Source organism: Podarcis liolepis, assembly GCF_965112155.1.
Source record: "Podarcis liolepis genome assembly, chromosome: 16".
NCBI lineage: Eukaryota > Metazoa > Chordata > Lepidosauria > Squamata > Lacertidae > Podarcis > Podarcis liolepis.
In genome coordinates, this window is record NC_139567.1 from 24,596,377 (window position 1) to 24,614,699 (window position 18,323).

The 18,323-nt window shown below is 46.4% G+C and overlaps 1 protein-coding gene across 3 annotated transcripts in view; it reads right to left on the reverse strand.

The window, feature by feature from the left end:
- The window catches only part of LOC310695970 (beta-galactosidase-1-like protein 2), a 66,862-nt gene that overhangs the window by 24,870 nt on the left and 23,669 nt on the right, over positions 1 to 18,323 (reverse strand). For all 3 annotated transcript variants that reach the window (XM_083480989.1, XM_083480988.1, XM_083480990.1), the window contains 2 exons: positions 11,049 to 11,130; positions 4,541 to 4,605 (listed from right to left, as the gene is read on the reverse strand). In XM_083480989.1, the coding sequence (XP_083337115.1) occupies positions 4,541 to 4,605; positions 11,049 to 11,130 (147 nt within the window). The remainder of the gene's footprint in view (positions 1 to 4,540; positions 4,606 to 11,048; positions 11,131 to 18,323) is intronic.

The window sequence follows — 18,323 nt, forward strand, 5'->3', positions numbered from 1 at the left end:
TTTTCTGTGGTGGCACTGAAATGGTCAAATGCTCTCCCTACACCTGTTTAGCCGCCACCTAAAGGATAACAAGGATGCCACCCAGCCAAACTGGTCCTGTTCTTCAATACTTTTAAAATATTATTTAAGACCCTTTCACTGGTTTTTAGCTGCCGACTCTGCTGCATTTATTTCGAAACTTCCTTGCCACATGCAATTGTATTTTACTGGTTTTACTTTTGCTAATCATCAATCCAAGAAGCACACTCAATGCACTAAGCCAGACCTAAGGCTAAAACAAGCAAACAAAAGGAAGCTCAACTCTGCCTGGTTTGAGGGAAGGGAACTCAGCATGTGGTGAATTTAGCCCTAAAGTCCCATAAATCCTTGAATACCAATTTGAACACCCTACACACATGCGCACACACCCCTCTTCTACACATGTCTCGTGGATGAGATCTCTCTGTTTTCCTACAATTATTGTTTATAGGAGGAGCAGGGACCTCAGGCCCGGGACTGTAGCTAGTTCCAGGAATTCTCCCCTGGCCACACCACTCACCAGCTCTGCTCAAATATTTGTGCCTGGCTGCACCTGGGATGCCTTTGGAATGAGAGGTGAGTACATGCAACCCTTAGAGTTTTATGTGGCTGGAATGTAGCCTCCTAATTTCCTCCTGCCACTTTGCAGAAGCTCAAGAGAGGCACTGGCAGAGATGATGCTCACACTCTCCCAGGGGCCAAGAACGCATTGCCAATTTCTTCTCCATCCCCAAGGAAAAAGATGGGGGAACTGCCACACCACTGTCACTCCAGGCTGTGTGCTTCTCTCTCTGACTTCCTCCAGCCCAAAGAAGCTAGTAAGCCTTTCAGGCAGGCCTGCCCAGTACGTGAGCCACCAAGCTGCATATCTGGTGGCCCACCAGGGCTCACTAAGCCCTGCAATGGATCATTAGACCTGCTTTAAGACTAAAAGGAAACAGAGAGCTGGTGTGCAGCCTGGCGTGGTGGCAGCTAAGTCCCAGATCTCTTGGGCCAGGCACACCAGCAGCTCCGCTTTGGCTTTGTTTGTCACTTAGGTGCTCTCCCCAAGCCCTCATCCCAGGGGAGCAAGCAAGCGGCAAATTACAGGTCTACCAAGCCAGAAGCAGTAGCTAGAGAGAATTTGCTAGCAGTGAGAAAAAGCACAGTGTGTTATGTGCAGCTTATTTCCACCTAAGGTAATTACCTCAAATCCATAATGCTGGTGCACAGTAAAAACAGAAGAACTGGCTTGCTGGATCAGACACAGGTCTGCTGTTCAAACTCCAACAGCAAGTAGTCAAATACCCGCAGGTGCTCATAAGAAAGGCATTAAGGCAGTGGCCTTCTATGATTGCTCGGCACAGAGGCTTCGCTTAGCTGTTTAGTTAATGTCTGCAGTAGACAGACTTATCCTTCATGACTTTAATTCCTGCACACGCATACACAGCAAAGTCGTGAAAGCTAGTGGCCAGCTCATCTTGGTAAAGTGAGTTCCTGCTGAGAAGGCTGGAACAGGCCTCCCTGGCGGGTTATGAGAACTGCTACAAGCAGCCAGAGACTTCAGTACACATGGGGTGTCACCTGCTGCAAGATCCAACACTGGCTCAATGCACCACTGAGGCTCCTGTTTAGTGAAGTGAAGTGGAAACCATTCTGTGATCCCCTGAGCCTGGGAAGTCAGGTGAAGATTAAGGGCTAATCAGGGGCTGCCAAATATAAAAAACTTGCAGATCTGGTGACTTGCCTCAGTGCAACCCATTAGTTGCTGGGGAAGGTGACCTGGTTCTTCCTTGGTAGCTCCAGCTACTTTTATCGGGCCTGCTTCTTGCCCTACCTGCCTCTGGTTTGCCAACTTGCCTGGCTACCAGGATCCCCACCAATCTCAAATACACAGCTAGCATATGTGCAACTGAGCCACCTTTACTTTTACTGGGCCAAGGTCTTAGTTTATAAAGCCCTAAACAACTCAAGACTAGGTTATCTTATAGACCTCATTGTCCACTAGATCCCTGGCTAGTCCCTGTGCTGAGCTGATGAGGTCTTACTGATGGTGCCATGCGTTCAGCCTGTGGGCCACCATCAACAGGGCCTTCATTGTGGCTGCACCAACACTGTAGAACTCTTGCACCCTTGCCAAATGGACATGCACCTGTGACTCTGTGCTTTAGACATCTCTCTTTTTACTCAGGCCTTTACCAGCAGAATAACTGTTGTTGTTTGCAGCCAACACAATCTACAATGAAGTATTTTTGTTGTGCTTTGCAATTTTGTTTTTAATTATTAGTTTTATTTTATAAACAAGATCTCCTGCACTCCACTGGCTTTCCTCTGGCTGTGGATCAATCATGGCAAAGACTGTTATGGTCTGTAGCTAAGACAATGAACTGAGCCGAGCAGGAGGAATAATGGGAGTGGAGTAACCTGGGGCTGGAATAATTAAATTGCAGCCTCCAGTGGAGAAGAGAAAGATTGCCAGCAGCAGGCTTTGTAATGGCCCGCTCTGCCTCCTCCCTGCCCCCAGAACATCCCCCTGCCGCCCCACAAAATAAACAAGCTAGGCTAGGAAGGACCCACCTGCCAGAAAACGGAAACCGCATTGCCTGGCCTCCTCCTGCCAAGTCTTGTTCCCTTTAATTGCTTAATCGATTGCTCAATATTAGAAAAGGAATTACCAGCCATTCAGATATGTTAAGCACTAAAAAGGATAGACAAGCACAGACCTCATGCTGCAGATTTGACTCAGGTGAGGGGAATGATTTAATCACACCTTGCTGGTGGCTTTGTGACAAAGCCAATCTACCATGAAGAGGCTGGCGTTCTGCATTCCTACTGTTCCCCCTGCACCGCTGAGGTATAGACATAGGTTGAACCTCTCCCTGCTGTCCAAATTGCTCAGAAGGGGCCTGAACACACTTGCAACCCACATGCCTGAGCCACCCTGATGCGTAGGCTGTCACCAGGAGCATTAGTCTGCAGGGCACAACCTGATAGCGACCTTGCATATGATAGGAATTGAGGGGGGTGGGGGGTTACACACGTGCTTAGAGCAGGGGTTGCTGCACCAAAACGGCCATCGTTCTTGACCGCTGCCCATGCTAGCTGGGGAAGATGGGAGTTGTAGTTCCAGAAAACCTGGATGGCACCATGTTGTCAACTCTAGCTTAGAGGTACATTTCATGCATGCAGGGGGGAAAACCCACACAAACTCACATACACAGAACTTTTGGAACTCACATTGGAGAAGGCCAAGCAAAGGAGTGTCAGCAGTAAGTAGGTCCTATCCTTCCCCCAAGTGCATGACTATTACAGCAACCACCACTGACTTTCTCTCTTCAGAGGAAAGTCAATGGATGTACTCAAGTAAGTCCCTGGGGTGGAAGCAAATTCAGCTATAAGGCTCTAGTCTTGGTTTTGCTTTTTGGTCATGATAAAAAGTTGGTTGGGAAAGTTGTACAGAATAATGGGAGCTGGCTTTTACAACTGCAGATTTTACGTTTTTCTGGTGTGCAAAGCGCTTTGTCTGGTGTGTTTACAGACTTGCTGTGTGGGTGTGGCAGGGCTCTTCTGTTTTTTTTAACAGAGAAGAAATAGAGGTAAGAGAAGAGAAAGGAGAAAAGAAGTAGGGAGGGAGGGTTCTGGTTTTGTTCCAATGAATCCTCTGCAAAGGAAGATCTGAGCTGAGGTATCCCAGTGCCAGGTCCAACACTCACAAGCTGGGCCAGTCAGCTTTTTAATCAGGTTCTTGATGGCAGCTTGGCAGCAACAAGCAGAAAGATTGTTCAAGACAGGAGTGAGGGACTGTCTTCTTCAGCCACATTCCCTTCTGGGCAGCCTTTTTGGGGCCACATCCTGATGGTGGGCGGTGTGAGAAGAAAAAGTGGGTGGAGCAACAAATGCCAATTTTACCTTTGTGCAGTATACTAGTTTCTGCATACACACCTCTATACTCTATAATTTGGAGGACCAGATAGAGAGGATGGGAGGACCACATTCGACCCCCGGGACTTAAGGTTCCCTACTCCTGGTTTAAAGGCTTTGAAGGACAAAGCCAACTTCCTCACGGGAACTCTTAGGCACAACTCAAAATATTCCAACTCAAGCAGGCTATGCCTAAAGAGTGCCCGTGAAGGATTATTTATCTTCCAAATGCATTACAGTGGTACCTTGGTTGTCAAACAGCTTGGCTCCTGAACAAATCGGGTTCCGAATGCCGCAAACCTGGAATTAAGTGTTCTGGTTTGCAAACGTTTTTCGGAAGCCGAACTTCCAACATGGCTTACATGGCTTCCGACTGAGTGCAGGAAGTTCCTGCAGCCAATCGGAAGCCGCAACTTGGTTTTCAAATGGTTCCGGGAGTCAAACCGACTCCCATAATGGATTCAGTTCGACAACCAAGGTACCAATGTATACTCAATAGCCAGGTTTTCACAGACAAGGAGGCTTCCTCCCTGCCTTTCCAGCACTCTTTTTCAGAGCCCTGAAGCACCACATACAAGGGCAGTAGAATAGCATGTCTACCCTTTGGATGCTTCGTCCTTACCTGCATTGTGTCAAGGTATGACAGGATACCCGGGTCCATCTTCTGAAAGTTAACAGTGGCCAGAGCTAAGCAGGGAGGGAGACAGAAGAAGATAAGGAGATTTCAGGTAGGTTCAAATAGCGGCAAATGCCCCTTTGATTCAAAACATGCCTCCCGGCCTAGCATAGACACTCTGGTTGGCGTGAATTGCGGGATGGAATTCTGCCCTGGCTGCATTCTGCTCATTTTCAACCACACCCAGTTCACACATGCATCAGTTGGCCACTATGCACTTGTTTGACCAAGAGCAGGAACCATCACTGGGCCTGAGGGGATAACAAGCATCGGCAGTATCCAGTTTCACACAACAAGCCGCCAGTCCTCATGCTATACTTGTAGGAACTTCCCACTGGAGAGTTTTAAGCAAGAATGAAATGTGCTTTGCCTGAGAGATGGGACTTATGATTAAAAGGCACAAGAGGCCACTGCCCTGTTGAAGCTAAGGAGGTTTGGATCTGGTCAGTGCCTGGATGGGAGACTGCCTGAGAGCCACCTGTAGGCTGACTTGGGTACCAAGGTGGAAGAATGACAGGATACATGTGTAACCCCCCCCCCCAAATAAATTCAGTTTAATCCAGTTTACTCTCTCCCCGCCCCCCTCCTAATCCTATTAATTTATTGGTGAAGGCGCTGACAAATCTCAGTTACAGATTCCTCCTCTCCTCTCCCCACCCCGGTCCTGGCCCCAACACTCTTCCCAGGGTTCAATTTATGGAAAGGAAATTACTATTAAACTGCTTTGAGTTTTCACTAAAGTCCTTACAATTCTAGCTTCAAACACTTGCAGTATTACAAACCCCCACCACCACTGCTCCACAGACCGGGTGGTGGTTGTAGAAAAAGGGGGATGTCCCAAGGCTTAATTAGCACTAGCAGAGCAATTAGGGATGCTGAGATAAAAGGCCGCACACCAAAGCCGCCAGTAGCATTTGAAGTTGCATCCCGTTGCGAGGCCCATCTCCAAGGGCAAGGCCCTTCCTAGCCTCAGCAGCAGGAAGCAGACGTAAAACTGGAACAGGAACGAACTGGCCAGCTCTCCCAGGTTGCTTCCAGGAGACCTGTTTGTTGAGCATTCATCCTGACTGGTGTGTGGGGAAGCCAGGTGAAGATGGCCACTTACTGAGTGTTCATTCTGACAGGTCTGCAGGGAGCTTTTACGACTTTGCATCAAGCAAGCAGAACCCCACACTTCTCCATCTCTTTTCTTATCATGAAACATTCGATTTGGGTGGAGAAATTGGTTTGCTTCATAAGAGCACCAAATACTGGGCAACCTGAATTTGCTGGTATGTGATTGAATCCCACCACAAAATTGTGACAGTCCCTAGAAGCACAGGGGAGGGCGGGGAGAAAAAGAGAAGGGAGGGTTCATCACACGTTTGACTGCCCTTGCATAACGAGAAGAGCTTGCTGTATCAGGCCAGTGTTCCATCTAGACCAGCATCCTGTTCTCAGTGGCCAAGCAGAAACCCACAAGCAGGACCTGAACTCAACAGCACTCTCCACTCCTGCGGTTTCCAGCAATTGGCATTCAGAAGCATTCCTGCCTCTGGCAGTAGAGGCGGACTATAGCCACCGTGACTAGTATCCACTGATAGGCCTTATCCTCCACAATTTAGTCCAATCCTCTTTTAAAGCTATCCAGGTTGGTGGGAATGGATTCCAGTGTTATCTGCTTTACAGCCACAAATTGGCTGCACAATGGCAGTGGCTCATGGAAGGGTGTGCGGCTTCTCTTTGTGCACCTTGAATGAGTCATGCGCGATGCGTGGGATGCGATACATGGAGGAGGCCATCAAATGACACATGCTTTGCATGTAAAAAGGTTCCAGGTTCAATTGCTGGCATCATCAGTGAAAAGATTCCATGCAACAGGGCTGCAAAAACAGAACTGAGCAGAGACTATGGATGGGGGACCCTGGGCTAAGGTATGGGCAGCCCTCCAGACCTCTCTGCCTGGCCCTCAGTATTCGCCATAGGTCCTGCCTCCAGCTACACCCCTGATCAGAACTGCTCTGCCCCCTCACAGAGGGCTTTTGCACTACGGTGGCGATAAAAGAATCAGAGTTGGAGGGGACCACGAGGATCGTCTAGCCCAACCGCCTACAATACAGGAATATTTTGGTGGGGCTGGGACCCATGCCTCAGAGATTAAGAGTCTCATCATGCTCTACCAACTGAGCAAACCACTGGCAGTTGAAATAGACAGCAACTCGGCCAAATGAACTAAAGGTCTGATCCACAAACCAGCATCATATCTCAATATATACAAAATGTCTTCTTGGGTAGGTAAATTACAAAGGTCTAGCAGCTTGCTCTTTAAATAAAACAAAAAACAAGCAAACGCTGATTGTTAAGAAAGTTGATTTTTTTAGGACAACTATGTTTCAAAAACTCAGGGCTCTGTCAAAAGATGGCCTGGTCTGCAAATTCCACGGTGTCAATGGGAATCATCAGGAGGACAGAAATGCCAGGGTCCTTTTTTCACCTGCAGGCAAGAAGACAGGCACCCTCCTCTTCTTTCCTCTTCCAAGCATGCTTTTTATTACCTCCGCTCTTTGTGTGTTCTCACAGCCACCTTGCCTCTGCCGCATCACTCAGAGCCCTAGTTATTCCGCACTCCTGATTACTTGACATGTTGACTCTAATGAGCAGATTGTTGTGACATCCGAAGCATGAGCTGGGATCAAGGCGCGCTTGTCACATGAGCCCGATGGAGGAGACAACTCCAAACAAGAGAAACGAGTGCGCTCTCAGGCAGTAAACACATTTGCGCAGGAAGCAGAGCAAAGCTGAACTGATCTCCCCCATTACTTACTTACACACACACACCCCACTGATCCCCATCTCCCACTGGCAGGGAGAGAGTGACCCCGTGTGGACAGGGCTGGGAAGTTCTATCATTTAACAAGAAGGTGTCAGGCCTGGGTGGGATGCGACAGGATGCTAGCCAATTCCCAGGGACAGACTGTGCCACCTGTACTTGTATTTTTAAACAAATAAAATTTAATACAGTTTCCACATAAAATAACATAGCGTACGTACCTGGATTTTAAAAGGGCAAATACTGTACTCCAATAAGAGTTGCCAAGTTGTTATTATTATTTAACAAATACAAGCAAATAGTAATTGCAAAAGATCAATGAGCAGCAAACTCTGCCATCTTCACATCCACAAAAAAATATTAGAACTAGAGGTGTGCCCCCCAAAACTGAATCAGGTCAATTTGAGTCCTGGGATCTAGCCAAATTGCATTGAGGTAGCCCTAGATGGCCCTGGGTTGGATCGGGTCCACCTGGAGCAACCTGAGGTTGGGGGGGGGCGGGAATCTTCTGAAGAGAAGGAAGGTGAAGAAGGAAACACGCAGACACCCTTGTGTGTGTTTCCTTCTCCACCCACCAAACCACATGTTTAATTAGGAGTTAAAACCCTGCTTAAATATGTGGTGAAGGGGCACCAGGGAGAAAGGGAAAGTCATGTTTCCATCTCCTCCTTCTCCCCAACCCCCCAAAAATAATTCCAAATCAGTTTAGGGCCTGGATCAGGAGCAGCCATAGAGCAGAGCCTCTCTGAAGCATTGGGTTGGACCACAGATCAGAGCAGGGGACCTGTGGACAGCCCTAATTAGAACCTTTCATGTGTTGAGGGCCACGCTTCTTTGGGGGTAATGTGCTGGGGGCCACAGGATTTTATCCTGCTCACCATAAACAACCAGATCAAGCCCTTTTCCTAGAGGGAAGTCAAAAAATTACAACTCCACCTCTATGAACGACCTTCCCTCTTTTGCTATCCTAGTGGCATTTTGCCTTCGCTTTAAGAACCCATTTAAAACAAAGGGTGAGGGGGTGAAAGGAGGGGGTTCCATTATCAGCCTGCAATTCGCTTGCACAACTTTAATTAAGCCTTCTGGTTTTTAAGCTCCAATTTAATAATGAAAGGGTGCACTGAGTTGTTACAAAAAAGGAAGCAGGGGAAACCAGCTAAGTGGCTTGTACACGAGGAAAACAGTTTTGATTTTTAAAATACAAAAAGCCATTTCAGCCCATTAAACTTAATCCTGAGAGGCTTTGAGTACTTTGGTTGCACCACTAAGAATCAGCATGAGATGCAGATACAGCTTGTGTTTGGATAAGACAGCATTACACACTCTTGAAAAACACATGCACACCATAGTTTTGTTATCTGAAACGTAACAGTATAATAAAAGAAATCATGTTCCAAAATAGTCTATTTAATTTAATCCTTCTTGTCCCCGATGTGTCCTCATAAAACTAGACGCTTCACTCCCCTTAAAATGTCCTTCCAGCTTCCCAGAACCCCAATACCAGGATGCCCAAATGATATGACTAGGGTTGTGTATCACACTACACATTCAAAGCATGGAGCTCCCCTCCCAAAGAATTCTGGAAACTGTAGTTTATCACCCACCCACCCAGTGAAAAAAATGTCTCTGTTCCATCATCTGATTCTTCTAGGCCAATCACAAGACTGTGGCGGTGAATGCCAATACGCTCCAGCCATTCAGTGACTCCCAGCACTGCCACCCACCTTGATCCTCAGTTTCCAAGGGGGCATTAATGGGGAGCAGAAATAACCTTAGGCTTTATTCTATATGGTTGAATGATTCAAATGGCTTCCTCCCCAAAGGGTAAGGGATAGAGAACTTGCAGCCCTCCAGAAGTCCAAACTCCCATCAGCCCCAGCAAGCCTGGTCAGTAGTCTCAAGGGCCACAGGTTCCCCACCCCTGTTTTAAGCAGAAATAAGTTGTCCAAATCATAGGCATGCAATGGCAGACAAAACATACAGAAGTGTTACACCAGGGATAGCCAAAGTGGTGGCCTTCGGATGTCCTATGACAACCATCATTCCGAACCACTGGCTAAGTTGGCTCAGGATAATTGGAGCTGAAGGCCAATGACATCTGGAGGCCTCCAGTATGGCTACCTCTGAGACACACTTTGACACAGTGATACTGCCAAGCCAAGGCCCTCAGAGGGGGCTGAGCACAGCCTCCCATTGGACCAGCCCTGCCACTCAACATCAGCAACCGCCAGCTGTTGACAGAGGGGCCGGCTCTCAATCTTCTATCAGACTTCCATGACTCGTTATCATAAGATGTTTAGCGTTTTGATTTGATTTAGTGTTAAGTGGTTTCTGCAATTCTGATTGAGTTAGGTGCCGTGAGCATGCTAATGGAGAAAAGTACTTTTAATAAATAACTACCTTTTTTAAAAATGGAAACCCACATTACGGAGCCGGAAAGTTTAAATGGTATGTTCAGCTTTCATGTAGGGTCAGAAGCCACTGGGGGCAGCAGGCAATGCACATGGCATTGAGATGGCAGGTTGGGGCTCACAGTCCACTAATTGAGGATTGGGTCCTAATAGCTATACACAAATTCCCTCTGCTTTTTAAGCCTTACACTGACTTGGGTCTTGAGGCTTGCAAGCCTCTTCTACCTCAATGAGGACTAGACACCGCCTTTGACAAAAACAAAAACCTAATAACTCCATAAAAACCTATCACGTTCCTTCAAATAATGTGAGTTCAGCTATGCAAATGTCTAGGCCACACCGTTGGGATTCTAGAGAGCTAGCATTTACACTCCCTCACCCTATTCCCACAAAAGCAGGAAGCAAGAAAGGCTGTGTCAGCTTATTTTCACCAGCTAACCAGATTCAAGTTTATGGAACATGCACTGTCTCACTGAAGATCTCTGAAATTCAGCAAAGCTGAAACTGTGAAGGAGACTGATGGCCAGGAGAGGTAAAACAATAAAAACCACACAATATGTAGCCAGCTTGAAAAAGCAAAGATATGAGGCACAGGACACTACGAACTGGAGGCTGAAGAAGATGGAGAAGACCAGAGAGGTATCTGAGAGGTCCAGGGCTGGGGAAGGAAGCTGGAAAGTGAGCCAAAGTGGAATTCAAGAGATATCGAGTGCGGGGATTAGATAGCCTTGAAGCAAGAAGTGCAAAAGGCCATCACTCTCAAAACATGATCCCTGCCCCCCGCCCCAAAGAGCTTTAAATCCAAAACATTCCCAGGCCACATGTACAATATACAGTCCAACTCGAAAGAGACAAAGCAGGAGTGGGGACCCTCGGGCATGCGGGGGGGGGCATTAAATGCAGACCTCCCTATCTGGCCATTGGGACTCTTCTCCCCACAAAGTTGCCCATTTCTATAAAGTAACACCTTAAGTCATCCCCTACTCAAGTGCAATTGATAGCTAAGTGCTGCACAACTCACAACTGCTAATAACACACAAACACACACACACACACAGAGAGAGAGAGAGAGAGAGAGAGTTTGATTGATTCCCATTCCCTATTTGCAGAACTTGCTCTATTAACTATGACTGGGGATGGAGACTCTGCTAAAGATTCATACACTGGCCCATTTGTGCCCCCACCCCAGGTGTGCTCTAGTCTACCCATTCCAACACACCACAATGCCACGTACCTCCTGACACAAAGCCAGCGGCCAGCCCATCTTTATTGTCAGAGGTCATCAACAGCTCCACGATCTTCCTTTTTAACAGGGCCTGCACATGGAGGGGAAGAAAACACACACATTATGTTGGGAGTCAACACTGATGTACAGAAGGGAGCTTTCATGATGGATAAGGCTAGCAATGACTGTATAGACCTTCCAGTATCACAGACGGTATGCTTCCAGATACCATTCACTGGGAAACAACAGCAAGAGAAGGTTGTGGTGCTCATCTCCTCTGAGCTTCCCATGGGCATCTGTTTGGGAACAGAACGCTAGACGAGGTAGGCCTTTGGTCAGATCCAGCAGGGTTTCTTCTGAGCTCAGGTTGGAGGGCAGGCCAGGGCTCTTGGTGTTGCTGACCCTGGAGCTGAACGGGACTCCGATTTGAAGTCCCTGGGGTTAGTTGCTGTAGGTGGCAGGCGCCCACCAGAGATCCTGAGACACTCGGGCCAATTCCTGCTTTTGATGACCCAAGCTATAATAGTAGTAGTAGTAGTAGTAGTAGTACAGTAGTAGTAAATGATATAGGAGGAAAGGCATTAAAAAGAGTGAGTGGTTTATATTATCAGTGGACCAGCATAGCCAAATTTTCTGGCATCTGAATATATATATTTCTATTAATATTTATGACCATTTTAAACTCTTTCATATCACCAAATCTTATTTAAGAAAAAATGCATGTCTTTTACCCAATCACTTCGTACACTTGCTTAAACCTGCAGCTCTAAACTGAGTGTGTCACATTTTGCCAAGATGCGCATAAAAACAAGTTAAGATTCTTTGACATTTGCTAGTGTCAGGATTGGAGGTTCCTTCTGAGCTTCTGCTGCCCCACCCCATTGGCCTTGGCCAACATTGCAGCAGGCAGGGCATTCTCTGTTGAGCAAGAGATACTGATACCTCGCCCTGCAAATTTGTGCCCATCACTGATACCGATGTTGCTCTCTCTCTCTCACACACACACAACTTCAGTGCCACCTTCTTATTTACTTACGAAAGCAAATACACACATACTTAACGTAAGAATACAAAAAGAAAACTTGCTAACACCAGACAGCTGGTACAGGATTAGTATAGCTTTTAATTTTCACTAGGGGATTACAACATATTGAGTCAAGATGATATCTGCAACTTCTAAAGAACAATCTGCTCCTGTGCAAACAGACTCCATTGTTATCCTAATAGGTGACAATTATACAGCTGCCAATATACCAGCCTTCCCCAAGCTGGTGCCCTCCAGATGCTGTCAAAGTGCAAACTCATCAGCCCCAGTTGGCTGATGAGACTTGTACTCCAAACCTTCTAGAGATTGCCAGGCTGGGGAAGGCTGCTAACAACCACTGATTTGTACCAATTTAATCCGCCCACACTTTCAATGAAGTTCTGGGCAACCTGACGCTCAAGTTCATTATTATTTTCTGCAGGTATGAGGGTGAGAGCATCACACAACGTAAAGTCACAACAAAAGCTGCTGGCTCTGTGCTAAAGCACCAGGCTCCCACCTCATCTGAGCAGCTTATATTGCACACCACTCAGCCTCCAGGCTTAAAATCAAGTGAAGCATCCACCTGCTGCCACGGGAGGAGTCCTTTGCATATTTGCTGCATTGCACCACTTTGTTCCAAGGAAAGAAATGGCTGAGGGGGTGCATTAGTGAGCAAACACCAAGTTCCTCCGTGTCATCTCGCAAGGATCATGGAACCCATGGTTGTTGAGTCAGGTTGACCCAGTTATTAAATCTCCTAAATAGTAACGTGGCCCATCAGGGGCATTTAACACAGAGGGAGGAGAGAGAGAGAGAGAGAGAATCTTTCTACCCTCATCTGCAAGGGGAACGCAGTTGAAAGAGGGGGCGAGAAACTAATGCTGTATGCAACCCTTTGCACTCAGTGGAACGTATCTCCAAGTAGGCATGCATAGGGCTGTGCTGTAAAATGATCTACGGGAGGGGTTTGCAGCTAGCTGGGCCTCTTGGAACACAGACTGGAAACCACTGAGGTACAGCCAATGGTGGAGTGGTAAATCTTGGTGCTAGAGGTTGTAATAGGGTTTCTCATAGTCACAGCCCCTAGGAGAGTCCAAAAATGAAAACAGCTGTGTTGAGCACATACACAGCATAATATCCCATCTATCAGACTCAGCTGAAAGCCACATGCTAACATTGTAGTTGGCAAGGTGGCTCTTGGCTTGGCAGACTTAGGTTCACATACCTGAACCTGATTGTTTGCTTTGCCTGATAACAAACCATAGATAACACTCATGGTTTGACTGAAACAAACCACAAGGCCAAGTTCAGAGAGTACAAACCAGGCTCTGTTTTGTTTTGACTGCAGTGCAGCCACAGAAGAAGTGGGGGTGGAATGGCACTGGAACTTTTGAGCGCCACACTGCTCATACACGTTAAACCATAGTTTGTTTTACACTATAGCTTAACGTGACATGTGAAGCGGGCTGCTACCTGAGCCAGGCCCACCTCACAGGGTTGTTATTATGAAGCTAAAGTGAGATATGGTAAGCCCTGCTCAAGGGGGCTCACATCAAAAAGTTTTACATTTTCAGTTAAAAGACACAGCAAAACTTAATTAGTCGTATAAACAATAAATTAAGGAAAACATTTCACATGAATAAATGCACAGCAAAATTAAACAATCCGCTGATAACGGTAATAAAAGCCTAACAAATGCAAGAACATAGTCAAGATGAATAGCAAAACTGATGCAACGCCAAGAATAAATTCTGACTCCAAGCAATAACCTCTAAGCAAAATCCCATCCTTGATGGTCTCTAGACATCCTGAACTGCAGAAGCATCCCTTGTAGCTGGAGTCAGCCAAGGCCCCTGCCCTCTCAGGCCAGGTAGGCATGGACCAGATCAGCAGCGAGCAGGTCTTGCAGGGCTCACAATAAGATATAGCCATGAGCAAATTCTGTTAGTTAAAAGAAGTGAAGCATTAACACACAGGAGTGTTGTATTCATGTCATTACCGGGAGTAAAGAGCTGTAGGCTTCAACACATACTTGGCTTGCAAGGCGATGCAAGGAAAACAAAAATAGGAACAGGCAAGAGGGCCCAGGTGTGTGCATGCTCTAATCAACATATTGGGAAGTTGATTTGAATGCTTGCTCGCATATCTTCTGCAAGGTGTAGGTGGCAGCAAGAGATCTCAGCTAGAGAGAAGCCAAGAAATCCAGAAAACGAGAATATCGGGACCAGATTATGTGAAAAATGCCTGGTGCAGCCACAGCATGCTGCCTTGTTCAGATGAATGCTCTTTTGCCCACCATGTGGGAGGAATGGGGGAGGAGCTCAGTTTAGTTCACATTTATTGTTATTTAATTATTTCATAAAATTTCTACAACGCTTGATTGTTAAAAAAACCTCAAAGCAGTTTACAAAAAGATTTAAAGGCAAATAGTTTGAGAACCAAAGCACAGCCATCCTTCAAAATTTGCACTTGTACAAATGTTACGATGCAGTTCTCCAGCCAAAAAATGCATGTATTAGGGGATGAGCACATGAAAATGAAGATATATTACTGAAAATAAAATACAAACATGCATAAGATTAGTGGAAATGGCTTGCAAAAATGTGTGTGTTAGTGAAGACTGGATAGAAATATGTGTCTATTTAGAGAAATGTGGATTAAAATGCTGGTGAATCTTCATGGGTGTTTCTTTTTTTAAAAAAATACAGAAACAAATTGCTACAGAAATGCAGGGAACTGAATTTAAAAGGGGGGGGGATGAGAACCCAAGAGAACCAAAACTGACAGACCCTTCATCACCATTTAGCTCCATGCAGGCAGAGAGAGAAAGAGAGAGACAGAGAAGGCAGGGACAGACATCTCCACGAACACCAAAGAGACTTTGATTGGTCATTTCAGGCAAAGTATTTACATGCTGGGTCACCAATCTTCAACTATGGACTGCAACAGCCTGCAGTTCTACAGCAGAGGAACCATCTCAATTAAGGTCTCTCCTTCTTCTAGCTGTGAACAAAACAGGATATAGGATGTACCAGCCTCTGATGCTGAGTGGGAGAGATTGGGAGCCACATCACTCCTATGCAACTTTCCCCATCTGCAGTCAGACAATGGTGGAATTACAAGAAAGAGGATTAGGAGCCTCACTGTGTGACTCCTTGGCTGAATGCCTGCAGACTGTCTAGTTGGGAGGGAGAGAGAATGTGATTTCAACCAGATCTAATTGGCCAGGGGCCTTTTAGTGTTACGACACCTAAACTGGTCAGGAGGGAAGATACTAAAACCCTAGGATTTTAGTAGGCTGAATCAGTGAAGGCTGATTCACGCATTGCATTTTGTGTGTGTGTGTGTACAACAGTTCACATAAGGAGCTGACAATTTCCCTTGATTTCAATGGGGAAATTTCTAATGCATTCCTGACTATGGAATTTTGGCTGGAAAATGTTGAAAAAACCCGGGAAAACCATCTGAAACCTTGCAAAAAGCAAACAAGGAAGGGAAAATGCACTCTTATTCATCCTAGCTCTCCTTCTCCCTCCCTCCCTTTCACCACAGCTGCCGCAGACCAGCAAAACACAAAATGTAAGGCTTGTTTAAGGCTGCTTGATTGTTTACAGAACTACACGCAAGTCTGGCTGTTTGGATATCTGAATCTGCTGCGTGTATTGTGAGGTCTGCAGGTACTATTTCCTTGTGTTTGGATAAGTGAATTTTTGTATAACATGTGTTTGGATAGTGGAACCTGTGTGTACATGTACTTATTAAGAGACCAGTTTTGGCTGCGGCTCCCACTTGTTCCAAGGATGACTTCTAGTTTAACAGCCTTTCAACATGAGATGCAGCAGGAAACCTGGATCCGCTGCTGCAGAGCATGGGGAAAAGACTGTTAAATGGGACACGGAACAGGAGGGACGTATCAGAGGTCCAAAGGACTCCAGAATGGGAAAATGTACCAAGAGGTCGAATCTCTTTAAGGTAACAGGTGTCTTTGGGGCAGCTGGCAAGTCTGGAGATGAAAAGGTGTTCACACAAAATCAGGAGTACTCAGCATGGTGGCCTCCTGATGTTGGACTCCAACTGCCATCAGCTCCAGCCAGCATGACTGATGGTCAGAGGTGATGGGAGCTGTCATTCAACAACATCTGGAGGGCACCTCTGAGGAAGACCATCAGAGTCAAAACACACAAGGGATGTCAAAACTGATTCTGCTAATGAGGACTGGCTGTCAATACATAAGTAATTGAATTGCTATGGTTCGCTGTATTTTAATGTGAAACTATCATTATTGTGACACGGGTGGCGCTGTGGGTTAAACCACAGAGCCTAAGACTTGCCGATCAGAAGGTCAGCGGTTCGAATCCCCGCGACGGGGTGAGCTCCCGTTGCTCGGTCCCTGCTCCTGCCCACCTAGCAATTCAAAAGCACCTCAAAGTGCAAGTAGATAAATAGGTACCGCTCCGGTGGGAAGGTAAACTGTGTTTCCGTGCACTGCTCTGGTTCGCCAGAAGCGGCTTAGTCATACTGGCCACATGACGCCAGCTCCCTTGGCCAATAAAGCAAGATGAGCACCGCAACCCCAGAGTCGGCCACGACTGGACCTAATGGTCAGGGGTCCCTTTACCTTTACTTATCATTATTGTATTGACTTATACCACACTGCCCCCCCTTTTTTTTGCATTCAAGTTTCTTAGAGCTAAGCAGTGTTTCCTTTTTTTGTTTTTGTGGTCTTTGTCCATGGATTATGGAACTGAAGGAGGCGGAACAAGCTGCCTTCATCCCACCTCGCTCAGGGTAACAATATCAGACAGGCCTAAGCTGCTTCTGCTTTATGACAATGGCGGGATGTTCAGCAGACAGCTCCCTCGAGCAGCTCTCTCGCGCCCAAAGCAGCCATTGTTTCCCTGAGACAATGCTCGGTAAAGAAATAAAATAAAATAAAAAACTGTCAGTGACCTTAACAAGGCCTCTGGCAATTAACCTTCTGCTGCGGTGCTGCACTGGAGCCAGCCGAAGAGAGAAAGCTGGGTGCGGCTCAGAGAGGATTTGCCAAGCTAAAAATGGTCTTCTCTGGGTGCCTGCCAACTCCGGTGCTTGCCCAGATTGCAGGCAGGGCCTGTGGAAAGATCCGTGCTGGACGAGGCAACAGAGGGAAGCATTAGTAAAATTAGCCTGCCCTGGGCTGAGCTTCAGATTACAGGGGTTTACAAGGCAGTCTAGGTCTGACAGGCAAAATAATCTCTCGCAAGCAAAAGCCCTAAGTTTGTCCACAGTGCCAAACGCTCATTTCACTGCTTTCTGCCCTCAGGAAGGGAAGTGGGGGATGCATCCACTATACAAAGCCTCTTAAATAAGGGGCTTATCCACCCCTTTTCTTCTGCTCCACTTGGACTTTGTGGGCTCCCCACGTTCAAACTTTCAGTACTATTATCATTTATTTCCATTTATAAATCACGTCCCATGAGACATCCCAAGGCGATTTAAAGTGCAATAAAAACATACATGGAACAATTGCATATCGAAAAACACCTAAGACACATGTATGTACATGTGCGTGTGTTTCATTTGTTTCATAAAGTTTATACACCACTCGACTGCAAGAAACCTCAAAGCGGTTTATAAAAAGATAAAACAAGAAAATTCAAGAAAAATTCACATCCCTGCTTTAAAACATACAAGTTAAAATACTAAACAAAATAAAATTTCTAAGCATCTGAGTAGGCTTGTCTAAACAATAATGCTTTTAGCAGGTGCAGAAAAGAGAGCAGTGAAGGAGCCTGCTTGATCTCAATGGGCAGGGAGTTCCAAAGTGCAGCTGCTGCCGCTCTAAATGACTGAGTTTTTACAAATGTGGAAGGGGTATAATTAGGCACCTGCAGAAGTGCCAATTCCAACAACTGAAGCAGTCAAGTGGGCACATATGGCATAGGCAATTTCGTAGGTAAACTGGTCCCAAGTTGCTACACGGACACATTTTATTTATACCAAGTTGTTACACACATCTAGGACTTGCTGATCAGAAGGTCGGCGGTTCGAATCCCCGCAATGGGGTGAGCTCCCGTTGCTCGGTCCCTGCTCCTGCCAACCTAGCAGTTCGAAAGCACATCAAAGTGCAAGTAGATAAATAGGTACTGCTCCGGCAGGAAGGTAAACGACGTTTCCATGCGCTGCTCTGGTTCACCAGAAGCGGCTTAGTCATGCTGGCCACATGACCTGGAAGCTGTAAGCTGGCTCCCTCAGCCAATAAAGCGAAATGAGCGCTG